Below are 22464 nucleotides of genomic sequence, written 5' to 3'. Positions count from 1 at the left end.
GCTAGGACTGTGCACGTACACACACACACACACACACACACACACACACACGCCATATTTAATTAAGATTGAATTTAAAAATAACTGAAACAACTTACTTTTATTAGATGTACTACTATCTCTGTCTACAGTTATTATTATCTATCTTGCAGAAGCGATCTTATGGACATTTGGAAGACTCATCAAAATTGCATCAATAAATGTTGCCACAGCAATACTAAGATGCTCACAATAAACATGAATCTGAACAGCTGGCTAATTTGTGTAACTGTGCCAAATAAATATCCTTTAATGGGCTTTCAAGTGACTTAGTAACTAAAGGCACACAGCACATGCTCAAATTGGGCTTGTCAGTAGTGTGTCTGAGCCGCTCCACAATCCCTCCTGCTTTAAAAGCAGAAATTAAAATGAGCTTTTTCCTCAGTTTAGACTGTAAGCCCCACACTAACCCACCGACGGAATTTAGCGAGGGCAAAGGTATCTGCGTGCTTGTCCTTCTGGTGTTGCTGAAAGACTGTTAGTAGGGTTAAACCTTAATGACCGCTATGCAGAGCGACTAGATCAGCCAATAAATAAGCCAAGTTACAAAGACAATAGTACCACTCTGCCTTCCGCTTCCTACTGGTCCAGGCTGACGAAGAATCTCCACAATAGGGCCAATAAATCTACCTTCGTATTATCAGACTCCATTTTAATAATGATTTAGATTAGTTATCTACCTTTGGTATATTTCTTATTTATAATTTAGACTCGATTGCTACAGGAATCCTGTACTGAGATGTACTCTGAACAGTCCTGTGCTGGTCCCGCTGCATGTCACACTGGCCATTACGTGCATGTCTCATGAGCTGGCTAGATATCTAAAGTCATTACAGAGGTCGCAGGAATAGTTACTTTTGGGTGTGGCTGATGGCGGCTCAGGGGCACGAGAAGACCAACATTAGCTATGGCTGTTCTCGACAGGAATGAACTGCCAAGCGGAGACGATTGATTTACTGTCAGAGGTCTACGGGTGCAATACGCCGTGATACATTAAGCGTAAATTTGCATCCTCCCTAGTTCCTTACTCGAGGGGGCAACCAAGCATTCCCTGTGTAACAGTAAGTGAAAGCACACAGATCGAGTTTTTAACAATTTATTTTACCAGGCAGGTTACTTACTTAATCACATTCAATTACAAATTAAATATAAATCTAAATCATTACGAGAGAAACCAAATTGCAGGGTCTTAAAAGTCATACCTGTTAACAAAGGTTACACGCACTATGTGCATAGGGGTCTGAGTACATTCTCTCAGATTGCTTGGTTTTATCTCGAAACCAGACCTTTGACCGCCATCTATAAATGTTCCAAATCCAAATTTAGTCAATTTGGATTTAGAAACATTGCTCTCAAGGTGGTGGGTGCTGGTCAAGAGATAGAGACAGGTGGGCAACGGGGGCAGGTTTCCACAGTTCTCCCTAGGTTCCTGGATGGTTACCAAGTCCTAGGTATACTGCTGTGGAAATTAGACCATTGCACCAGTCACACTGAAACAAGCAAAATAATACTGAAACATGAATATACCCTAAACCTGCTTTGAAACATCCCATGCTTAAAGTAATTCAGTGACTGAACCCTGAGAGCACTGAGACAGGGTGATTGATAAAAGAACAGATGGTCTTTGCTTGTTAGCCCTTCCTGCACCCTAACAAGGAACAGAATTGTGCGTTGTTGTGGAAGGTTGTAAACTTTTATGGAACCACCACCAGAGGTACGCCACTTTACCTGCTCACTGACAGTATGTAACAGTGCAACTATTAAAGCATATTCCAGCCAGTCCGCCTACAATTCTTCATCACCATATGAACACGTCTTTAAGTATATATTCCAAAAATAAAGGTATTTTGACACCAACGTTTTTTTTCTATCAACTTTGAGGAAAACAAGATGCCTATAACAAAATTTGGCATCCTCGTGTACCAGTGGGCGTGTATGTCCATCAAATGTTCTTAAATTTTCCGTTCCCCTCAAATCAATATCCTTTTCACACAGCGGCGCACATCCTCATTTAACGTCCCCCTCATTTAGTCAAATCCACTCCCCGCTCTTCAAAAATTCCCCTGAAAGATCAGCTTTCACCGTTAGCACAGCGCATCATATGCTCTAATTTCAGTCTTCAGCTCGTTATTAACAGAGGTCAGGGCTAGCCCCTGGAAGCTATAGACTTCCCCTCCAGCCAGTCCCAGCTCTCTCCTGTAGTACTCTGTGGCCTGAATGGGGTGGAATAGCCCGCCTCTCAGGTAGGTCAGTTGGAGGGCTGCATGTGATCCAGATGTTGTGCTCCTTGCATGTTGTATGCTTGTGGATGACAATAGTGATGACTCAAAATGCAGACATTAGTTAGCTGAAGTGAGTGCACTCAGAAAAAAAAAAGGGTTCTTTGGCTTGTCTCCATAGAGAAACCATTTTCAGTTCTTTATGGAACCCTCTGTTATATATGCAAAGGGTGAAAGCTCCTACACAAAGAACCATTTTGCCTGACAAAGAGCCCTACAGAGTATAGAGGGGGAAAAATAAGTACTTATTAAGGGCAGGGAAAATGTACAGCTTTGAAGCTTTCAAGAAGTCTTTGTTTTCTGGTCAAATGTGTGTGTGTTTCTGTGTGTTTCTGTGCACAAGTGTGTGACTGTGTGTGCTTGTGGGTGCATACACGTGTGCCTGCATGTGTCTGTGTGTGCGTGTACAAGATGTGTATGTGTACATGCATGTGTGCCTACATGTGTGTTCATGTGACCCTGTGTCTGTGTGTAAGTTTATATGTGTGTGTGTGTGTGTGTGTGTGAATGTGTGTGTGCATGTGCGTGCGCGCGTGTGAGTGTGTGTGTGTGTGTGTGTGTGTGTACGTGTCTGTATGTTGGGAGGGACTCAGGTTCCCACACCCTGCCGCCAGTAGAGGCCGGGTGGCTCACAGCGCTCCAGGCTGTGTGTGTGTGTGTGTGCGTGTGTGTGTGTGTGTGTGTGCCAGGGGTGTTCAGCCTCCTGCCTGTGTGTGTGTGTGTGTGTGTGCCAGGGGTGTTCAGCCTCCAGGCTGTGTGTGTGTGTGTGTGTGTGTGTGTGCCAGGGGTGTTCAGCCTCCTGCCTGTGTGTGTGTGTGTGTGTGTGTGTGTGTGTGCCAGGGGTGTTCAGCCTCCAGGCTATGTGTATGTGTGTGTGTGTGTGTGTGTGTGTGTGTGCCAGGGGTGTTCAGCCTCCTGCCTGTGTGTGTGTGTGTGTGTGTGTGTGCCAGGGGTGTTCAGCCTCCAGCCTGTGTGTGTGTGTGTGTGTGTGTGTGCCAGGGGTGTTCAGCCTCCAGGCTATGCGTGTGTGTGTGTGTGTGTGCCAGGGGTGTTCAGCCTCCTGCCTGTGTGTGTGTGTGTGTGTGTGTGTGTGTGTGCCAGGGGTGTTCAGCCTCCTGTCTGTGTGTGTGTGTGTGTGTGTGTGTGTGTGTGTGTGTGTGTGTGTGTGCGTGCCAGGGGTGTTCAGCCTCCAGCCTGTGTGTGTGTGTGTGTGTGCCAGGGGTGTTCAGCCTCCAGGCTATGTGTGTGTGTGTGTGTGTGTGTGTGCCAGGGGTGTTCAGCCTCCTGCCTGTGTGTGTGTGTGTGTGTGTGCCAGGGGTGTTCAGCCTCCAGGCTATGTGTGTGTGTGTGTGTGTGTGTGTGTGTGCCAGGGGTGTTCAGCCTCCAGGCTATGTGTGTGTGTGTGTGTGTGTGTGTGTGCCAGGGGTGTTCAGCCTCCAGCCAAGGTGACATCTCTCCACGGGAGATAACCACCATGGAGCTCCGCCTGCGACACGCCTGCAAATGAATGCGGCGATTCAGCCGTGAGAGCCTGTGTCTTCTGCATGGAGAGCGGCTCTCTCACCCTCTCTCTCTCTCCACCTCTCTCTTTCTTCCTCTCTCTTCCTCGCTCTCTCTCGCCCCCTCTCCCTCTCTATCTCTCTCTCTCTCTCTCTGTCGAGCATTCAAAAACTGTTCCACCACCTTTGGCTTAACCAAAGCGAAATGTTTTACTTAACAACGACACTGTTTCTGAGGTGGCCTGATTCATTTTCTCCCACAGAGCCGTTCCATGGTTCACATATAATGAATCTACCTTTATATTGATTTTTTTCTGAGAGTTTTTGCTTTGTGTTTTTTGTCATGCCGTGAAGCTTAAAATGACTATGAAATTGTGAGCATAATATGTTTACAAACCTTTCTTGGAAAAATAGGCTGATAATAGATGAGATAGTTGTTTACAGTAGAAAATGAGTAAACATTTTGGTTTAAAAACAAATATACAAATCACTAAAAAAGATTCAAAGAGAAAATCTAAGGCTGCGGCAAGCAACTAGAAACTAGGACATGCAATGTTACAACACACAGCTAAGCTACTTGTGCTACAGAAGCTTAAATGCTGTTTAATGTCAGAGTTGAGCCCTGTGTTTAGTATCTAAAAGAGAGTGGAGAGGCAGTGGTGATTCAAATCCTGTCAGGCATGGAGGCAGCCCCTGGACGGCTGGATTAATGGAAAGGTTAGGAAGGCGGAGTGCTTTGTTATAGTGCGGACCGTGACACCCAACCGATTGCAGGCGGCAGAATTATCTCATAAACGGGCAGAAAGGACGCGCGGCACAGATTACTTGCGGGATCTCGGAGGACCATCTCAAGTCAGGCCCGAGCTTAAGTACAAGAACACGATGACAGGAGCAAAGTGAAAAATAATAAAAGTAAAAATATATATATATAATCCCTGGGCTGATTTAGAGGCATCCTTCTGATGGAGTGAAGATGTGTTTTGTTTTGCGCAGGCCTAAAGGTATAGAGTATAAAATGAAATGTACAGCAACATTTTGCCATGAGATCTTCTTTCATGGCTACAGATAAATAAAAACAAGGGGAGGAGCATCCATCTGTGGGATAACTGAGCTAGCGGAGCGAGCCTATTGGGTACTGTCTGACAGGTGTTGGGGGGCTGCTTCAGATTCTGGGGGTGCAAGGTCACAGAGTCACTGCTGTGCGGAGAGCTGCAATGAGCTGCATGCATGCTAAGGTTAAAAAATAACTATGGTTAGCCAAAAGGCTATTTGAAAAGGCTAAATTTCACAAGATGCAAAATGCAATCCCAAGCATTTCTTTCAATACTGTAGTAGGAAAAGGAAAGTTTTAAGGAGGCGGTTAAGTTAAGAATTAAGAATAACAAAGGAGAACTGCTATATAAAAAAACAAATATTGATGATGGCTTAAATGGCTACTTTGTTGAACATTTACCAGGGAGGAGGTTAATAGGCCGGAAGGTATATTCAATACTGAGAATGTCTTAGACGATATTGAGATAGGGGAGAAAGAAATACTGGATAAATCACATAATCTAAAGACAAATAAGGCAGCAGGCCCCAATGGCATATTCCCAAGATAATTAAGTCACTGGCAAATATTTTTAGATGGTCTTTAGAAAAACTGGAGAAATAGCGGATGACTGGAAACATGATAATATAAGGAAATATGATAATATAATACCAATATATAAGAAAGAGGAGCGTACTGATCTGGGAAACTACAGGCCTATCAGTCTAACTTGCATCACATATAAAATACTGGAATCTATCAATCAGACAAACTGGAATTATTTATTGAAAATAATAACATTCTAAGGCATAGGCAAAATTGTTTCCACAAGGGCAGGTCATGCCTGACAAACCTTTTGGCATTCTTTGAGGAAGCTACCAAGTGTTTTGATGTTAGCAGGCCTTATGTTATTGTATATTTAGATTTACAAAAAGCATTTCATCATTATCAAATTGAGGATGATAGGAATTACATGAGCCACTTCAGAGGGGGGTTGGAAGGGTATTGTGGGAAGTGGAGTCCCACAGGGTTCAGTTCTGGACCACAGCTCTTCCTCATTTAAATAAATGACCTTGACAGAGGCATTGAAAGTAATTTAGTTAAATTTGCTGATAATACAGAACTAGGAGGTTTAGCTAACAGTTTCGAATCTACTAAAGTAATCCACTAAGGTTTAAACAGAATCCAGTAGTGGGCGGAAACCTAGCAGATTAAATTCCATGCAACTGATTTTATGCACCTATAGGGTAGCGTCCCAATGACGAGGGCACGGTTTTTCGTACCTATTCCTTTTCTGATTGGGGACAATCTCCTGCAGCCGGTTGGGGGGTAGAACTCTAAATGAATACCAAGACAAACACTATGTACATCTGAGACACATTTGGATCCAATAGCAGAAAAAGAGAGAGCACACCCAACTATGTGTCCTCAGTAAATGCAGTATCTGTGCTGTGAGTTGCATAAGCGTGCAGAACTGGAGGGTGAGCAGCTCTTTTGTGAAGTCTGATATGTGGGGGGGGCAAAGCAGACAACATATTATCCCACCCGCAGGTCACAAGACCCTCACAGAAAATAGATTCCTCTCTCCCAGTCGCACCCTGTCATTTCAAGCACAGCGGCTGGTGGCAATGTTATTTTACAGCAATTGTCTCTCAGAAGCGTGTCGCATCTCTCTGTAAATACCCAACGAGTCAGCACTGGCTCTCAGCCTTTCAGAGCCTCTTTATGCTTTCATCATATACACACAGTGAGCACTGCATTAGGTAGGCCTATACGCCAGCTTGTTAATTAACCAAATATTTAATTTAGTCAATTAGAGAGGTTAAGAGGAGAAGGGCCAGGCTGGTTGAAGTGGAAAGGAAGGTGACAGTAATGCAAATAACCATGCATTACAAGAGTGGTGTGCAGAAGAGCATCTCTGAACACACAATGCATCAAACCTCTTAGTGGATAGGCTACAGCAGCAGAAGACTTAATAAGTCAAAAGAATAAGTCTAATAAATACCTAATAAAGTGCTCACTGAGTGTATATGCATATGTTGTTTTTCAGATTCTTTCTCAATGCTCAATACTCCATGTGCAATAAATCTAGAATATCTTAAATAAATATGTCTAAAGATAACTGTGGAGAGAAGAGTCGCTATGACATTTTATGAATTTAAGCAAAAATGGAAAATAATTAATCTTATATATATCATCACTAGCTTACCTGGCAATGACATTTCCAAAACATACGTCATTGCAAAAAAGTAATGGAAAATAATAACAGACCGAGTTAAACCGATGTCTACTGATAATACCAGACAGTCTCAGCGACAGGCACCAACTCAGATTGGGTTTTCCACCACGCAGAGAACCTGTCTGGTCGCCCTGATCTGAGAGAAAATGAGTCAGCTTGATGGCTATCTGCATTGGAATTCATGGCACCTGTCCCTACCAATGTCCAGCAGAGTGGAGAAATAAGTGGAACAGAAGCTGCTGAGAAACTGACAGGAACTTGGTTCTAATTAGACTGTCAGCGCACCGCCAGGGCGAAAATGAAGCAGCACTTATTAAGGAACCTTATTACCAGCCAGGAAAAGCATCAGCTTTGTCAGAGGGACATGTTTCTTCTTCTTCTTCTTCTTCTTCTTCTTCGTCTTCTTCTTCTTTGTGGCTATTGCTCCAGTTCTTTGCCAGAGCCCAAAAACAAAGCCTACTGATTTGACTCTCACTGAGCAAGGTTCTACTTTTATACAGTCGTATGCAAAGATTTGAGCACCCCTGGTCAAAAGCCTTAATTCATTTCTTGGTCAACAGAAGCAAAGCTGAGTTAAACATGAGACCATTCTGGTTGTAAACATTATTATAAGGTGTCGTAAACATTATTAGAACACGGAAGGTAAATGGAACAGTGGAAGTTAAGGCAAGGTCTGAAAGACAAGCACATATTCAGAAAAGCTCAGAAGACCCAACACATCCCAGCAAAAGAGCTGCAAAAAAGTAGCAGGCACAGGTCTAGCTGTTCACAGCACAACAATACAACATGCTTTAAACATCAAAGACCTACGTGGCAGAGTTACCAGAAAGAAGCCTTCCTCATGACCTCAACACAAAATTAAGCGTCTGAAGTATGCAAAAGAAAACATCCAGAAGCCTGAGGCCTTGTGGACAATGTGCTTTGAACTGATAAAACCAAAATTGAACATTTGGCATCCACCAAAGCAGGTATCTTTTGGAGAAAAAAATGTGGAGCCTTTATAGAGAAGAACACTTTGCCAAATGTTAAACATGGAGGTGGATCCATTGTGTTTCGGGGTTGTGTAGCAGCTGGGAGCACAGGAAATATTGTGCGAGTGGAAGGAAGAATGGATTTCACCAAATATTAAGAAATGCTCGAGGCTAATATTTGAAGGTAAATCCAGACATTGAAGTTGAAGAGATTGGTATTCTATCAAGCCAATGATTTTTATAACTCGAAATCAACCATGAAGTATGAAGCCAGGAGGAATGGGGGAAAATTGAAAGACTCTTAGCTGGCTACAGGAAGGGTTTGGAAGCTCTTATAGTTGCCAGAAGAGAAGTAACAAAGTACTAACTGACTGGGGTCCCAAACTTTTGCATAGGGCCTTATGATTTTGAAACTGTAAAAAAATTAAAATAAACACTAATCCTGTGTCGTGAAATGTGCCATGTTTAACTTTGTACCATTTAGAGGTCTGGTTCGCTTTAGTTCACCAAGATATTCATTATAAAATCTTTTTGACCAGGGGTGCCCAAATTTTAGCATACGACTGTATGTGGCCAGGGGGAAACATGAATCGCTTCATGTTTGTTTCAAGTAGAAGAAGTTTCACAAAGCAAGAAGGCCACTGAATGTAATCTTTCCCACTGAATGTAATCTTCCATTATTAATGAATTGAATAATTTGGGTTTTGCTTAATCCAAATCAGCCATTCTTAATTTGGTTGCTAGCCATATATATTACAGTATAATGATAAAAAAGCAACAAAAAAGGGATACATTCTCTGACTTTAAAGTAACTGTCCATACGTGGAGAGTCAGCAAATTTCTCTGTATGATCCCTGATTTTCTTAGCCATGAATGTCTCTTAGTCAGTCATGTAATGTTCAAAGGAGAGTGAAAGAAAGGGAGATTGAGAGCGACAGAGTCAGTGAGAGGGAGAGACAGATACCGAAAGAGAAAGATACAGATATTGAAAGAGAGATAAAGGGAGAGAGATTGAAAGAGAGAGCGTAAAAGGGGGATGGACAGAGATAGAGAGATTCAGTTAGAGGGAGGGGAAGAGAGTGAAAGGGAAAGGGAGAGAGAGAGAGACATGGTGGATTTCACCCTGGTAAATGCTCCATGTGGCTGGCAGCCTTGTGGTCAGAGCATGGCAGGGGCTACAGGCCGCAGGTGCGGGGGAAGAGAGGGTAGGCCGCTGGCTGTGGGATATGGGGGCGGGGGGGCAGGTATACCGTACCTGAGCACGCAGGTGTAGAAGCCGTTGTCCTCCAGCTCGGCCGAGCGGAACCAGATGGAGTCGTCCTCCTTGCTGAGCCGCTGGCCGGAGAAGATGATGGGCTCCTCGGAGTCGCCCTTGTTCTTGTACCAGATGAGGCGCAGCTTGGCGCTCTGGGCCATGCTGTAGTTGGTCCGGATGTAGCTGTAGAAGAGCGCGCACTTCACCCGCACCGGCTCGCCCGCCAGCACGCGGTACCGCTTCAGGTCCACCGACCAGTCGATGCAGCCGTCCACTGCGGAGGAAGCACAGCGCACGCGGCACACGCTTAGTGACACGCCTCATGCACACGCGTGTGCCCTGCCTGTACCTGTGCTCAACGCTGGTGTAAGTGCTCAAACTAATGGCTGTAGCTAGAGCTGGGGTCATAGGTCAATGCAGCGGAATGCACTTGCAATCTATCTCTACCTGCCATTTGTGCAGCAGACTCGACACCTGTGTTTTCATTTGGACTCCTCATTAGCATTGTCAAATTGATATTTCATATCTTTTTTCTGGAGCTTCAACAACATTTCAAGTTCTGCTTGGCAATTTAGAGGGAAGTACAATTTCAAGTGCTAAGAGTACAATAAAGATAAGGACTAGGGCCTATTTGATTATTCTGTCAATGGATTACATGTAAGACAGTTTTTTATGCAGGACAATGCTATAGAATTACTTTCACTTAATAGGAACAATAAACAGCAATAAATAACAACAACTACTAATCAGTAATGCTAGAGTATCGTGGGTGAGAGGTGGGTCACTACAGCGCCATGATTCGAAGTGTCTCCACATGCAGGTGTATTCCACAGTCATGTGACTCTCAGAATTACATAACAATGATTGGTTGTTCTATTCTAAACCCGAACCTCGGGAACATGCTAGCTAACGAAACAAATGAAGCAAAACAACTTGTGATAATTCCTGTGATTTGTGCACTTGGCACATCACACTTAAGAATTATTTCCGGGTTTGTCACAACATGCATTGACTGTTTTCAATCAAATTCAGACACAAATTACATTTTAATTACAATGTACGTATACTGCTCCTAACGTTTCAAAGAACAACCCTACAGTAGTGGCTCTTGAAGAATTGTGAGAATTATACCGCATGCGGTGACATGTTCACTTTCAGTTTGTTAAGCCAAGTACTGTAGTGACACTTCCAGTTCAGGGAGCAATCTTACTCTAATTGGAAACTGTCCTCACATTGAAATATTGAAATATTAGCAGCCCTTATTTCTCCCCTTGTATCCTTCTTGAGACAAATTTGAAATTACATTTAGAGAATAGCTCTGTTCTCCCGACAAGTCTCTATAAGTTTCACATAGCTGAAATAGCTTTCAAAAGGAAGAATATGTCAAGCTAACTCCATGCACATACTTCTGAAGATGCATATTTTCCAGAGCGTTTATTTTTTATTACTTTCGAAAAAGCATTGTGCAATACACAATACAAAGTGCAATACATGCAAAAGTGCCCAGTGCAAGGTTACTGTGCACTGATGAAAGTTTCTGAATGAGAAGTTTGCTGCTGCTTTGCTGTGCACTTTAACATCTTCGGATTTTTATGCTAGTCGTTCAAAATGTTTTTTTAAGCGAGTAAAAAAAAAAAATCACCATTTCCAAATAGACATTTTTAGTGTTTTGAAACTTTTTTTAAACTTTACAGTAAGCTGCGAATGTAAATATTCTGCTTTGAATCAGCAACATAGCAGAAGTGCTCTTAGCAGACATTTCAAGCAGTTTTCTATTTTCAACCAGCAGTCCAATTTCAAAGAAAAGAAAAAAAAACGCTGGTTTTTCTGCCATCTTTTAGAGAGCTCATTGGCCTCAAGAAATCGGAATGCACATCAGCATGAAGCATTATAATTTATGAGCAATTACAGAAGAGTGTGTATGTAGACTCCAAGTAATCTGTCTTTCTACTCACTGTCACATAAATTATTTTTACATTCAAAACCTGTCCTCCGTAATTTATGTAAAGGACTGTCACGACGGCCAATTTATGGTATAGATTCGTTATATACATTTATTCAGATCATTTTGTCACGCGCGTTCAAAATTAATTCCGGTCATAACAGAAGAGAAATTGGCGGTGCTGACGGACGGGGAAGACGGACAGCCGGCGGAGGGTTGGAGGAGGCCGACGGGTGAAAGGGATTGTGGGATGGCTCGCGCGGTTAATCCGGTCCGCTGGGTTAACGCGGCGCGTTTCGGACGATGGCTGGCGTGGAGCGCACAGGTTACGCGTTGAATAAGGAAGTGCTTGTGAGGCGGCCGTAAGTCACCCCGGGGGCCCTCTCCAGCCGGCTTTTCTGAATGGAGTGATTCACTCATTGGCTCCTGCTTCTACCATGACGACGGGGGCGGAGGGGGAGAGCCCTTAGTTGTGATAGCGCGGTACAGCCGCTGAGAGGCGTGTCGTTCCATTCAGACAATTACCTCGCATGCTTGCGCACGCATGTGTGTCCGATTTGAACCGTGACGGTAACATGTCTAGTGTTAAATCAACTCTTACCAAGTAAATACTGTATAGCCCCTATTGGATTGAATGAATACTGAAAATATATTTTTTGTCTGTGCTTCATGCTATGGGTAATATGTATTTCAGTTATATCTTTGTTGATTACATTTTTTTTTGTAACAGGTCTCTATTGAAAAAGATCTCAATGAGACCACCTGTTTAAAACACTGGTAATTTTACTGTTCAGATGGAAGGTTCTGGAAGGAGGCGGTTGGAGGAGAGGCGCACCAGTGGGAACAGCGTATTGTTTGTTGTGTTCTTATACAGTAAACGCTCGCAAGCTCTGCACAACCTGCCCTTCCATACTGGGAATAAACAAGCCGTGTTCTGGAGTCATCCCCTTCCCTGCTAAAATAACAGCTCAAGCTGTTCCCAATCAAGGTTTTGAAACAGCTGGCAGCTGGTTGACCAGTTACTCCACATGGTTTGACCAGCTGAAGCTCTGTCATGAAACAGCTGGTAGCTGGTATTTCAAGCTGGTCATGGATTTTACACCAGGGTTACTACAGTAGGTTGTAATTTCTTCCGGAAAAGGAAAGGACAGTGTGCTGTCACTGGTACTGTGGACCACACACAGCTGTGATGATATGGAGATAAGAGTGGCCAATGCCAGCCCCGAGGGAGATTCTGTCCACTATATTTATTTTCCAGCTGACAACCCAAGTACTCTAATTACTAAACTAATTAGTGCACTAATTGGGCAAATTTAACCACTTCTCTCAGTTTTTCAGATTATTAGCAATTTACATCGTTGGAAATCCTGGAATGTGGCCACCCAATAGCAGCACTGGGGTGGTCTGATGGTAGCTGTGGCTATGTCATAAGAGTGTGGGTAAAAGCTGACGATCAGGTGTGTGTTGTGCATGTGTGTGTGTGCAGGTGTGTGTGTTTCCCCCCCCCCCCCCCACACACACACACACAGACACATACACCCCCCCCCCCCCCCCCCCCCACACACACACACAGAACTGCTGCAGCAGATAAGGTTTGGCTTTGCAGTTTCAGACCTCATGCTGGCTGCTGGAATCCATTGTAGAATCCATTGTAGCGCTTGGCACCTGCTGCAATAATAATAGCTTGACCCAGCGACTACACATTGGCCAAGTCTATCATGAGGCAGTATAGCAATTTCAGCCATGACAGCTGAGAGAGGGGAAAAAAGTCAATGTCAGAGCTATAGCCCACCAAATACTTTGTGCTGATGTGCAATTTCAGTCCCGACTTGCATTTGATAGCTTGTTTATTATTTTCTGAAACAGACTGAATGAATAGCTTTCAGTGGACATGTATCCTTACACAGGTATAAATGGGACCAGGGGGTGCAGCCGTTTCAATATGATTCCTGAAATGAGTTACATTGAGGCGTGGGCAAAACCAATCTTATCAGAGAGAAATAAATATGGAAATGTGAGAGGGGTAATGGTCTTCTCTGTGTGACGGAGGCAGTCTATCAACGCACAACTTGTAGGCCATTTTAAATAAATCGACTTGACCACAAAAGCCCCTTCAGACCACAAAGAGGATTTGGATTTATTTGCCGTGTCACCCCGGTAAACAGTTGGTAAGGTATATTTGATGGGGTATTAGGCCATTTTGTTTTGACGTCTCCTGAATTTGAATCTGTTTAGAGAACATAATATAAATCACACCTCCCTCTAATGCAATGGCAACCACTGGCTCCACAGGAGATACAGTATGTAATTGTAAAACTCGGCTGGGTTATTTTACAGTGAAAAAATTGTAAAGTGTCCCCAATTATAAATATTCTACATCAAATACTGGTTTCCCTGAAGCATTATAAAAATAGCAGAAAAAGAATAAATGAAGACAGTTGAGAGAGTATACCAATTAGGGAACCAGGGTTATATTCAGAGAAGCCAGGAACAATCAATTTTTTAACAATCAGCTACAGAATATAACAGTATAACATAGATGTTTACAATATGTATATGTAATAGTTCCATAATATTTGTAAAAATAAGCAGATTAGGTAAGGACATGCAGTCCATGTCGGATTGTCATTTTGCCTACATGTAGAACTGTGCTAACATTAGAGTGCATTTTGCATGATCCACTTTAATAAGATGGATCTTAAGAGGCTTTTCTTGGGCTCTTCTATAATTTTGTAATGTGGTCACAAATACTGAACACAACACCACCATGTGCGGTCAATTTCAGGACAACCTCCTTTGATTTAAGCTATGAGGAAAACAGAATCAATTCACTCTCAAAAACTTTGATGGCCCTAATAATAATACACATATATATAATAGCACTCATAATAACACACTTTAAAGAGCACATTTCATAGGAAATATTAACAGTCCAAATGTCTAAGCAACATGTTAAGTAGACTAAAAAAGAGAAGCAGAAATAAGTAGATCTGAAGCAGACATAGAGGAAGGGACCCTTGGGGTGCGCTGACACAGTGCTGGTCCTTTTGACTGCTGCTGGACAATGAGCATCGATGATGTGAATGAGCTGTTCACATCATTGCGTATCCTAAGTACAGGGCTGGTACAGCATGACGTACACGTCGTGTGGCGCTCCCTGAATCCTCTCTGCTCCTGGGGGGTCCTTTCACAGGCCCCCACGGGAGTGCCCGGCACTGTCATCGGACTGAAAGCGGCAATCAACTCACTTTCATCGGGAATTTGAAATCCAATGCCTTTTCTCAGCAGGAATTTTCATTGGACAGCTGCTAGAGTACAGCAAGACTGGCCCTGCCTGCCAGCACACAGATACCCCAGTGTTTCCATGGCACCAGAGAGAGGCAGCCATGTTTTATAGCATGGACTCCATTGGCCACAAACAGAACGCATTGTAAATGTTTTTGTTACTATTGGCATGACTCTGTTTAAAGGTCCTCGTCTCCGTTTTGTTCATGCCAAATGTAATCACACCGTAGGTGACAAATCAGCACAATACAATAGACTACAACACAATGCAACATTATAGTGCAACATTATTTATCCCTCAGCTGCAATTGTAACAGGGCTGGAGTGTTATGAAGAACAAATTTTACAGATTACCAAACACAACAGACTTTACACAACAACAGCAGACGCAATGCAAGTTCAGTCTTCCCAATCTCTTATCATTGCGGAAAGCAAAAAACATTTTTTTACCACAATGTTTTTAATATTTGTTAGTCTAATGGCTTTATATATCAGAAGAAACAAAAAGCTGTTAAAAAGTTTATGTTTGTTGCGCTCATTCAGCAGTAGATGAATAATAAAACAGGTCAATGTGATACAATACTGGATGGGACAATGCTACAGAATACAGTAGATGTGGGGAAAAGCATAGATTAAGTGACAACTGATTTCAGTTCATTACTATTCTTGGCTATGTTACTCTCCTGCTGTGCAGTCTGGCTCTGTAGCCACAGAAATGTGATGGGAATCTGATCGCTGTAGATTTTCAGTCGGTTAACCCCTTGAGAACCCCATACCTTTCAGAAGACATCATGATTATGCCTGTAGTGAAAAGTGTTGAAGCATTTTAGTTTGGGTATGTCATTTGCAAGCTTGTGTTAAGAAAAGGGGTGATACTGAAGGGGGTAACCAGCTGTTTCTCTTTATTTTTTTTAGTTTCTCTTTTTGTCGAGACAGATGTATGCACCATGCATATGCTCCTGTCAGAAAGTGATTACAAGGAAGATTGGCAAACCTTTTCATTTGTCTTTATATTAGGGATTATATTTTAAGACACACATGCAAAAAAAAAACAGTTTAGAGAGAGGGCAGTCATGCATGCTGAATGTTTTCAATAACAGCATTAAATACATAATTAAAAATGCTTTGTTGATAGATAGCCATAATGAATGGTTGTTACTAATTATTCATGATTCAGAAGCAGGCAGTGGGGCTAATTGAATTGAAAAAGGTTACAATGTTAAGATGTAACCTGTATAAAATATATACTCATGTATACTGATCTAATTTTCTGAGTAATGTATAGGTCCTTAATATGAAACTTTTCTATTAATATTTATTAATGACAAAAGTAAAAAGTTGAAAGAATAATGTAGTTATAAATGTTTATTAAGCATGTATAGGTGCCCACATACTCATTCTCAGGCAGATAAGCAATTAAAGGGCCTCATGATGATTATTTTGCAACAACGGGACTTTGAACAATGTTTAAAGTTAAGTGACATATTTTTGTGTTTGCATTTTCATGTAACTTCACTATTAGCTGTACTGTGACAACTTGCTGTTTTAATGCCTATATTGTCAATGTTGGGGTAAGGCAGCTTTGTAACCCAAAGCAACATGCAATTAAGTATTATCATACAGAAACAGGCAGTCTACCAGCTAGTCACACTGTAAAACCCCCAATCTGCCCAACCACTATGACTATTTTCTCAGATAGAATGCCCACTTCCTGCCTATCTGGGTTTTTTCCCATCCGCCATTTTGTTTTTCTCACCACAATTTAAGTGTTTATTCTTCCCACTGGGGAGTTTTTACCTTGCTTGTTTTTAGGGGGTTCAGGATCAATCTTTCCCAATTTTCATATTAGCTATATTTCTTTGTGACAGTGTCTCTGTAAAACGAGCCATACAAATAAAACCGAATCGAATTGAAAGATCAAATAACTTTCTTCTCATTTTTTTATTTCCACAGTTATCTTTTTATTGTGGAATCCACATGCCATGTTTATTGTAGGAACTCCACACCACACGCTCAGATCATGCTCTGAGAAGGGCAAACTGCCCTCTGTCATTTCCGTGAACCAAAAACAGAGACCCTGCTTTCCCTGCAAGGCCTCATTACAAACCAGTCTAATATCTGACTGTTATAGACTGCCACATCAGCCAAAGCCATTCCCCCTGCACGCCCTGATAAAAGCAAACCGGCCTTCGTGTGATGCGCACAATACTGACTCCCTTGTGAATGTCCAGATTTAGGAGGTGAAAAAATAAGCAATATGATGTGGGAATAAAGAAGCACCTCCGTTTACGGCTGTGTTTGTATAATAAACCCCAGACAATGTGCCCGGGCCGGTTTTCTTCACAGCTCTCCGTAAGTGGTCTACTCTGAAGAACCCGAACGCGAAACAGGTCACAGTAACACAATCAGCCGCTAATGATGTTGAAATTAGCCAGGCACTCACATCATGCGAAGAAACACACATTCCCAAAGTGCCCCGTAATGAGAAGCGATGACTTCCATTTCACTTTCGCCTGAAATAAATTACCCATTCATTTACATCGATAATCAGGAAAGAATGTATGAAAAATTGCAATAAGAATCGCGCGGCTCCATTGTCGATGGCACGTGTTTGTTTCAGCCCGGTAGTCCATTTGCGAGGTGTGAATGCATAACCGCCCTCCCCGCTTCGTGGGAGAGAAAAGGGTTTTTAAATCACTCTGCGAGACAACTGATGAATGTCTCCATCACTGGCAGTTTAAGACTGCCTAATTCAAAGTGCTGTAGTAATCAAATGTTCACAAAGAACAGTAATTGCCTGGAGTCGATCTGTGTTGACAGAAATAGATTTGCATTGTGTTCCACAATATGCTATACTTTCATCCTGTTCAGCATTGCTCCTATAAGAACTTAATGAGAGAAAGAAACCGGCATGGTTACTGGCTTATTTTCCAGACGAAGATCTCCCTGATCATGTAGTCTGTCTAATTTCTATCAGGCTGTAATGAGCTAGGTAAGGACGGCTGTGCGACTTATTTTCCTACAAATGCACAGTGTATGGCCCGCTTCTTGATTGGTTATGCGGCAATCTCTTGTATAGCCTGCTTTGCCATTGGCTATGTTATAATTTTCTGTGTATGGTCTATCTTAGAAATTGGTTATGCTGCAGCGTGTTGTTTATAGACTGTTATTATTGATTGTGCAGTAATGTGCCATGTGTGGACTGCTTCACAATCGGTTATGCTGTATATATGCTGTAATGTGTTGTTCACCAACTGCTTTATGACTGGCTTTGCTTTAATGAACTGTGTAAGAACTACTTTACGACTGACCATGGCATAAGGTACATTGTAAGGAACATTTTACCACTGTATTAGACCGCATGAGGCTATACAGAATAATGATCAGAACCGACCCTTTACTGCAGCTAGTCAAGCCATGTTGTTTATATGGACAGTCTAGATCAGAAAATATACAGCACTAATTTTTTGTCAGTTTTAGGCAGAAGTATTTGGACCAAAGCTGACAATAGAGATATGTACAGTCGTATTCATGTTCTTATTCACAAATAACAATTTGCCGGAAACATTGTCTAATTCACCATCCATTATCATGTCAACTTGGATATACTTTGGCAACAGTTTACCAGCAGCTTGACACCAAAAATAAATATTTGAATGCTGTTTGATAGTGAGACTTAGGTAAATAAGGAAGAAACCAGACACAGCTGTCACACTCTGTGCTCCCCTGTCATACTGCTTTTGCTTTACTGCCTGGCTCTCTGTGTCTCTTGTCCTAGTTCACTTTCTATAGTCATTACTTCACCTGAGTCTCGTTACGTGTTTCCCTGCACCTGCACCTGTTTGTCATTTCTGTTAATTTGTCTGTGTGTTTATACCTGTCTGTTTGCCTAGTTTCTTTGCCAGATTGTTATGTGTCTTGACCGTATTTTCCAGTGGTTTTCTGCCTGCCTGCTCTGTGTTCTGACTCCCTTTGTGTACCCTGAATTCTTTGGATTTGCCTTTCGTTCTGTGTCTGATTACCTGTTACCAAACTTTCCTTGGACCTTTTGATTTTTATTCTTGAATTACATCCGGTACCTTTGCCTGTTTGGACTCTTATTTCAACTACGAACTTGGTACCTGCTTGCCAGTATTCACCCCTGCCTCTCTGATCTGCTTGTCAGTAAATAAAGATGTCTATTCTGCCAATTTATGGGTTGCGATTGGTTCTTAAGTCCCGGCACCTGATAACAGCACTCTGTTGCTCACAAGTATCTATACAGAAGTTCCCTCTCTTGTAGCCAAAAGTTTCTGTTGATTTGGACCACATCACAACTCAATACAGAAATAAAACAGAACACTATTAGAGTTGAAGCATCTTCAACTTTTTTTGAGTAAATATAGACTCTTACCAGGCTCTTCCCCTGTCTACCTAATGCAGGCTCACTCCCAGAACAAAATAACTAGGTGGTGGTTTGAGTGGCCTCGGAGATCAGGTCTGGAAGGGGACCTAATCTGATGTAAACGAATGAGACTGAGAACACAGTGTCTCACCGGAGGGAAGGCTGGGGCCACTGGCACTGGTGAACACTTACCCAGTGAGTCACATCTATAGCTACAGTACTGTGTAAAGCCTTAGGTACCCATGATTTTTAAAGTATAAATTTGGTCTGAGATGTTTTATTTGTTTTCTGCATTTGTGTGTCAGTAGGAAAGAACATATTTCAGATTTGACCACTTTCAGAAAATAAACTTCATCAAGGTTGCCTGGGATTACCCGGAGAGCCACAAGCCAGTGAGACAGCCAATGTCTGCGGCCAGTTCTCCAGCAAATATTACAAAGGGTTAATGACAACAGTAATTCTCCTTTGGCGGCTAAAATTCCAGTCACATAAAATGAGACCCCCGCCCCTGTCAATTCTGTCAGAAAATTGTTGCTGAGTAATTGACTCTCAGCATTGTACAAATTGCATATATATTTTTTATTCCCGAATCATAATTATTTCTTATCCAGGTAAATGTCATCCATTTTGACAGCTGCGAGTGTGTAATGAAAAACAGGGGCGTTTAACAACGCTCAAAGGCAGCGGAAATGCAAACCTCACCGGGACATTAATAACAGGCCTAACAGGTGGTATTCGCAAATCCGGATCAATGAAACAGGCTCTGAGGGAGGAAACAAACCGGCCTCGCAAAGTACTGAACTCCAGTCCGCCGCGTTCCCCGGGCGCTTTGGGCCCTCTTCGCCCACAGACGACAGCACCGCCGCCCCCCCCCCCCCCCGCCCCGCCTCGCTCAGTCCATCGCCCCCGGTGGAACTCCATCCATCCACCCATCCATCCATCCATCCTGCCTGCAGTGGGATTGGACCCCATTTGTCACAGCGGCGGCGGAGTGTGCAGAATGGACGGGGAATTTGTCAGTTTTCGGCCCAAGAACCCCTCCCGCCCCGCCCCCCCGCCCTGCTCGCGCGGCTGGTTGGCGCAGTGCCAGCCCGGGCTCCTTGCGCGGGCTGCTTTATTTCGCTCGTCATTAATAAAGAGAAGTGGCCTGCACCTGTCCAATGACAGGCCCCCGCCGAGACCGCAGCCAAAGAGGTAGCGGCGGATACGCTCCCCGCTTAATGAACGGCCCCGGACCGCACCGCCGTGTTGCCATTTCCTGTCCCTCACTGATGTTTCCTCTCCTCGCCCCGGCCTCGCAGTTAGAGTGACATTCACTGCTGACAGCCAATCAACGCGCCAGAAAGGCAAGCAGGGGAGCCATCGGAATCGCCTGTGATTGGACCTTTTTTTTTTACACCGTTTTGCACTTTTCTCACCCGTCCATTTTCTTCTTCCATCCAGCCCAGACACATGTAGCCAAGGCTACTTATTTCCTTTAATGTAGCACAGGCTAGTTATTTCGTTTAATGTAGCACAGGCTAGTTATTTCCTTGAATGTAGCACAGGGTAATTATTTCCTGGAATGTGGCACAGGCTATTGATGCTGTACTTTGTGGCACAAACAAAGGCCTTTTCCTGGAGATCCAAGAGTGAACTCTGAAACAGTACTGATGAAAACACTTTTTACAGCTCACTTGACTGCAGAATAAACATTCTATTCTAATGGAAGCACTATCCTTAGCTAAAAAAAAAAAGCTTAACGCAGGCTAAAAAACCAGCCTAAATCAATATTATACATCACGGCTATGCGAACATCTTAATCTGGCTGAACTCCTTCTGACACTATGTCAATAAACTAAACATTTGAAAGATAACAAGGGATTAATGTTTGTGCCCACCCAAATGCCTCCCCTGGTCTTTCACTGACGTCACAGGAAGGTTTCACAATCGCCAGGGTGTTTAACCCGTTAAGTGGGTTTTTTGGCATTCATTCCTTTTTTCACAGTGCAATTTTTTAAGGCAATACATAAGGGGTTAAATGTGTCACTAGGAAATTAGAAATTCATGTTAAACAGCGGTTATGCAAGACAAGCTGGACATATGACAAGGTGCCAACACACGGTCAATACTCACAGTGTATTTATAAAGCGGATTTATTAAAGGTCCCACCACCGAACCATCCGCATGCAAAATCTCACTGTCTCGTAACAACAAAGGAATTAAACTAATTCTTCGTTCTTCGACAGTACAAAAGCCTCCATTAAACCAGCTCCTGTTAATCGGCGCGCACCTACAATAAAAGAGATTAACATCATAAATCATGTGAATATTTGGCAGGCGCAAAATAATAAATGGCAGCGAGCAGACCGCTCTGGAGATGGCGGGAATGGCGGAGGGTGATATTGAAACAGAGGCTGCCGGACATGCGATAGATTCAACAAGGAGTTGGCAGGCGGGCTCCTGCCAGTCACCCGTTGTTTTTAATCTACAATATACACATCAAGGTCTTCCAAACACGGCGAATTAGTCACGCGGCTCTGAGCCGCGCTCGGATCCAGGGGTTGCGGTGTGTGTCCGCGCCTCGGCTTTTTTAATTTGGGGCGGCCCCGGAGGAACGGCGGCACTGAGAGCACCTGGCATCGGCGGCAGAGCGGTGTCACCTTGCTACCCGCTGCTCCAGCCGCGTCGCCCTCGAACCGGCACTTCAACCGCCGCCTGCCAGGTGCGGTCAGGTAATGTCACGCCGCTGTATTCCACACACGGACCCCGTTCGGCGGTGTCGTTCCTCTGTCCTTTTAACATTACCGCACCAGAGAGGCGTGCTTAGAGTTCGGCTTACACGCCCAGTCACCTCAAGGAAGAACATGCGCAGAACATGTGCGGTTGTTCACAGATGATTTTCACAGCTTTGATGGCCTACATTTTTTAACACGGAAGATGAAATGTGGAATTGACATTGACATGTAGGTGACGTATAACTTCTCCCAGGTATAGCGTACTGCATGTTTACAGCTACCTTTTACTCGTGTTTACCTTGTCTTTTAACAAGCCCAGTAAAAATGTCTACAAAACATAACGTATGAGGACAACCTACCCAGGACAAGTGCTCACTACATCTTTATCATACGTGATAAAAACTACTTCAAATAAAATGCATCGGTAAAACTTCCCCATAATTTCCTCTAAAGGTAGCACATATTAACCATCCATCTTCCTTAAGTGCATCCACCGCCGGCTAGCTATGCTACACGCGCTCCCGCGCCACCGCGTTGCGTAGGCCTCGTTAGCGTGCGCTCGTCCTGAGCCGCGTGGCTTTGTTTGGACAGGGGAGCCAGCGCAGCTGCCGGTGCCAGGAGCCCTGAGAAAGGGCCCTTTCATCCCAGGCCAGGCCTCGTAACTCAAGGCCGATTTAACCGATCGCCACGCCATCAGTCACTGCTCCACAACCGGGTCTCACGCTAACGCTCCGACGTCGTCTTTACCGCTAACCGGCTTAGCGTACCTCCTCCGCCGAGAACCAGCGCGGCGGAGAGGGAGAGAGAGGGCCAGCCAGGCCTCC

General features: G+C 43.5%; 1 protein-coding gene across 1 annotated transcript in view; it reads right to left on the bottom strand.

The window, feature by feature from the left end:
• Positions 1–22464, bottom strand: part of il1rapl2 (interleukin 1 receptor accessory protein-like 2) — a 236921-nt gene that overhangs the window by 106370 nt on the left and 108087 nt on the right. The window contains exon 2 of the mRNA XM_061236197.1: positions 9313–9586. Within this exon, the coding sequence (XP_061092181.1) occupies positions 9313–9586 (274 nt within the window). The remainder of the gene's footprint in view (positions 1–9312; positions 9587–22464) is intronic.

The sequence above is a fragment of the Conger conger genome, chromosome 3 (genome assembly GCF_963514075.1).
Source record: "Conger conger chromosome 3, fConCon1.1, whole genome shotgun sequence".
In the NCBI taxonomy this organism is placed as follows: Eukaryota; Metazoa; Chordata; class Actinopteri; order Anguilliformes; family Congridae; genus Conger; species Conger conger.
The sequence above is the reverse complement of the archived record's forward strand: the minus strand, read 5'-3'. Positions and strand labels throughout refer to the sequence as shown.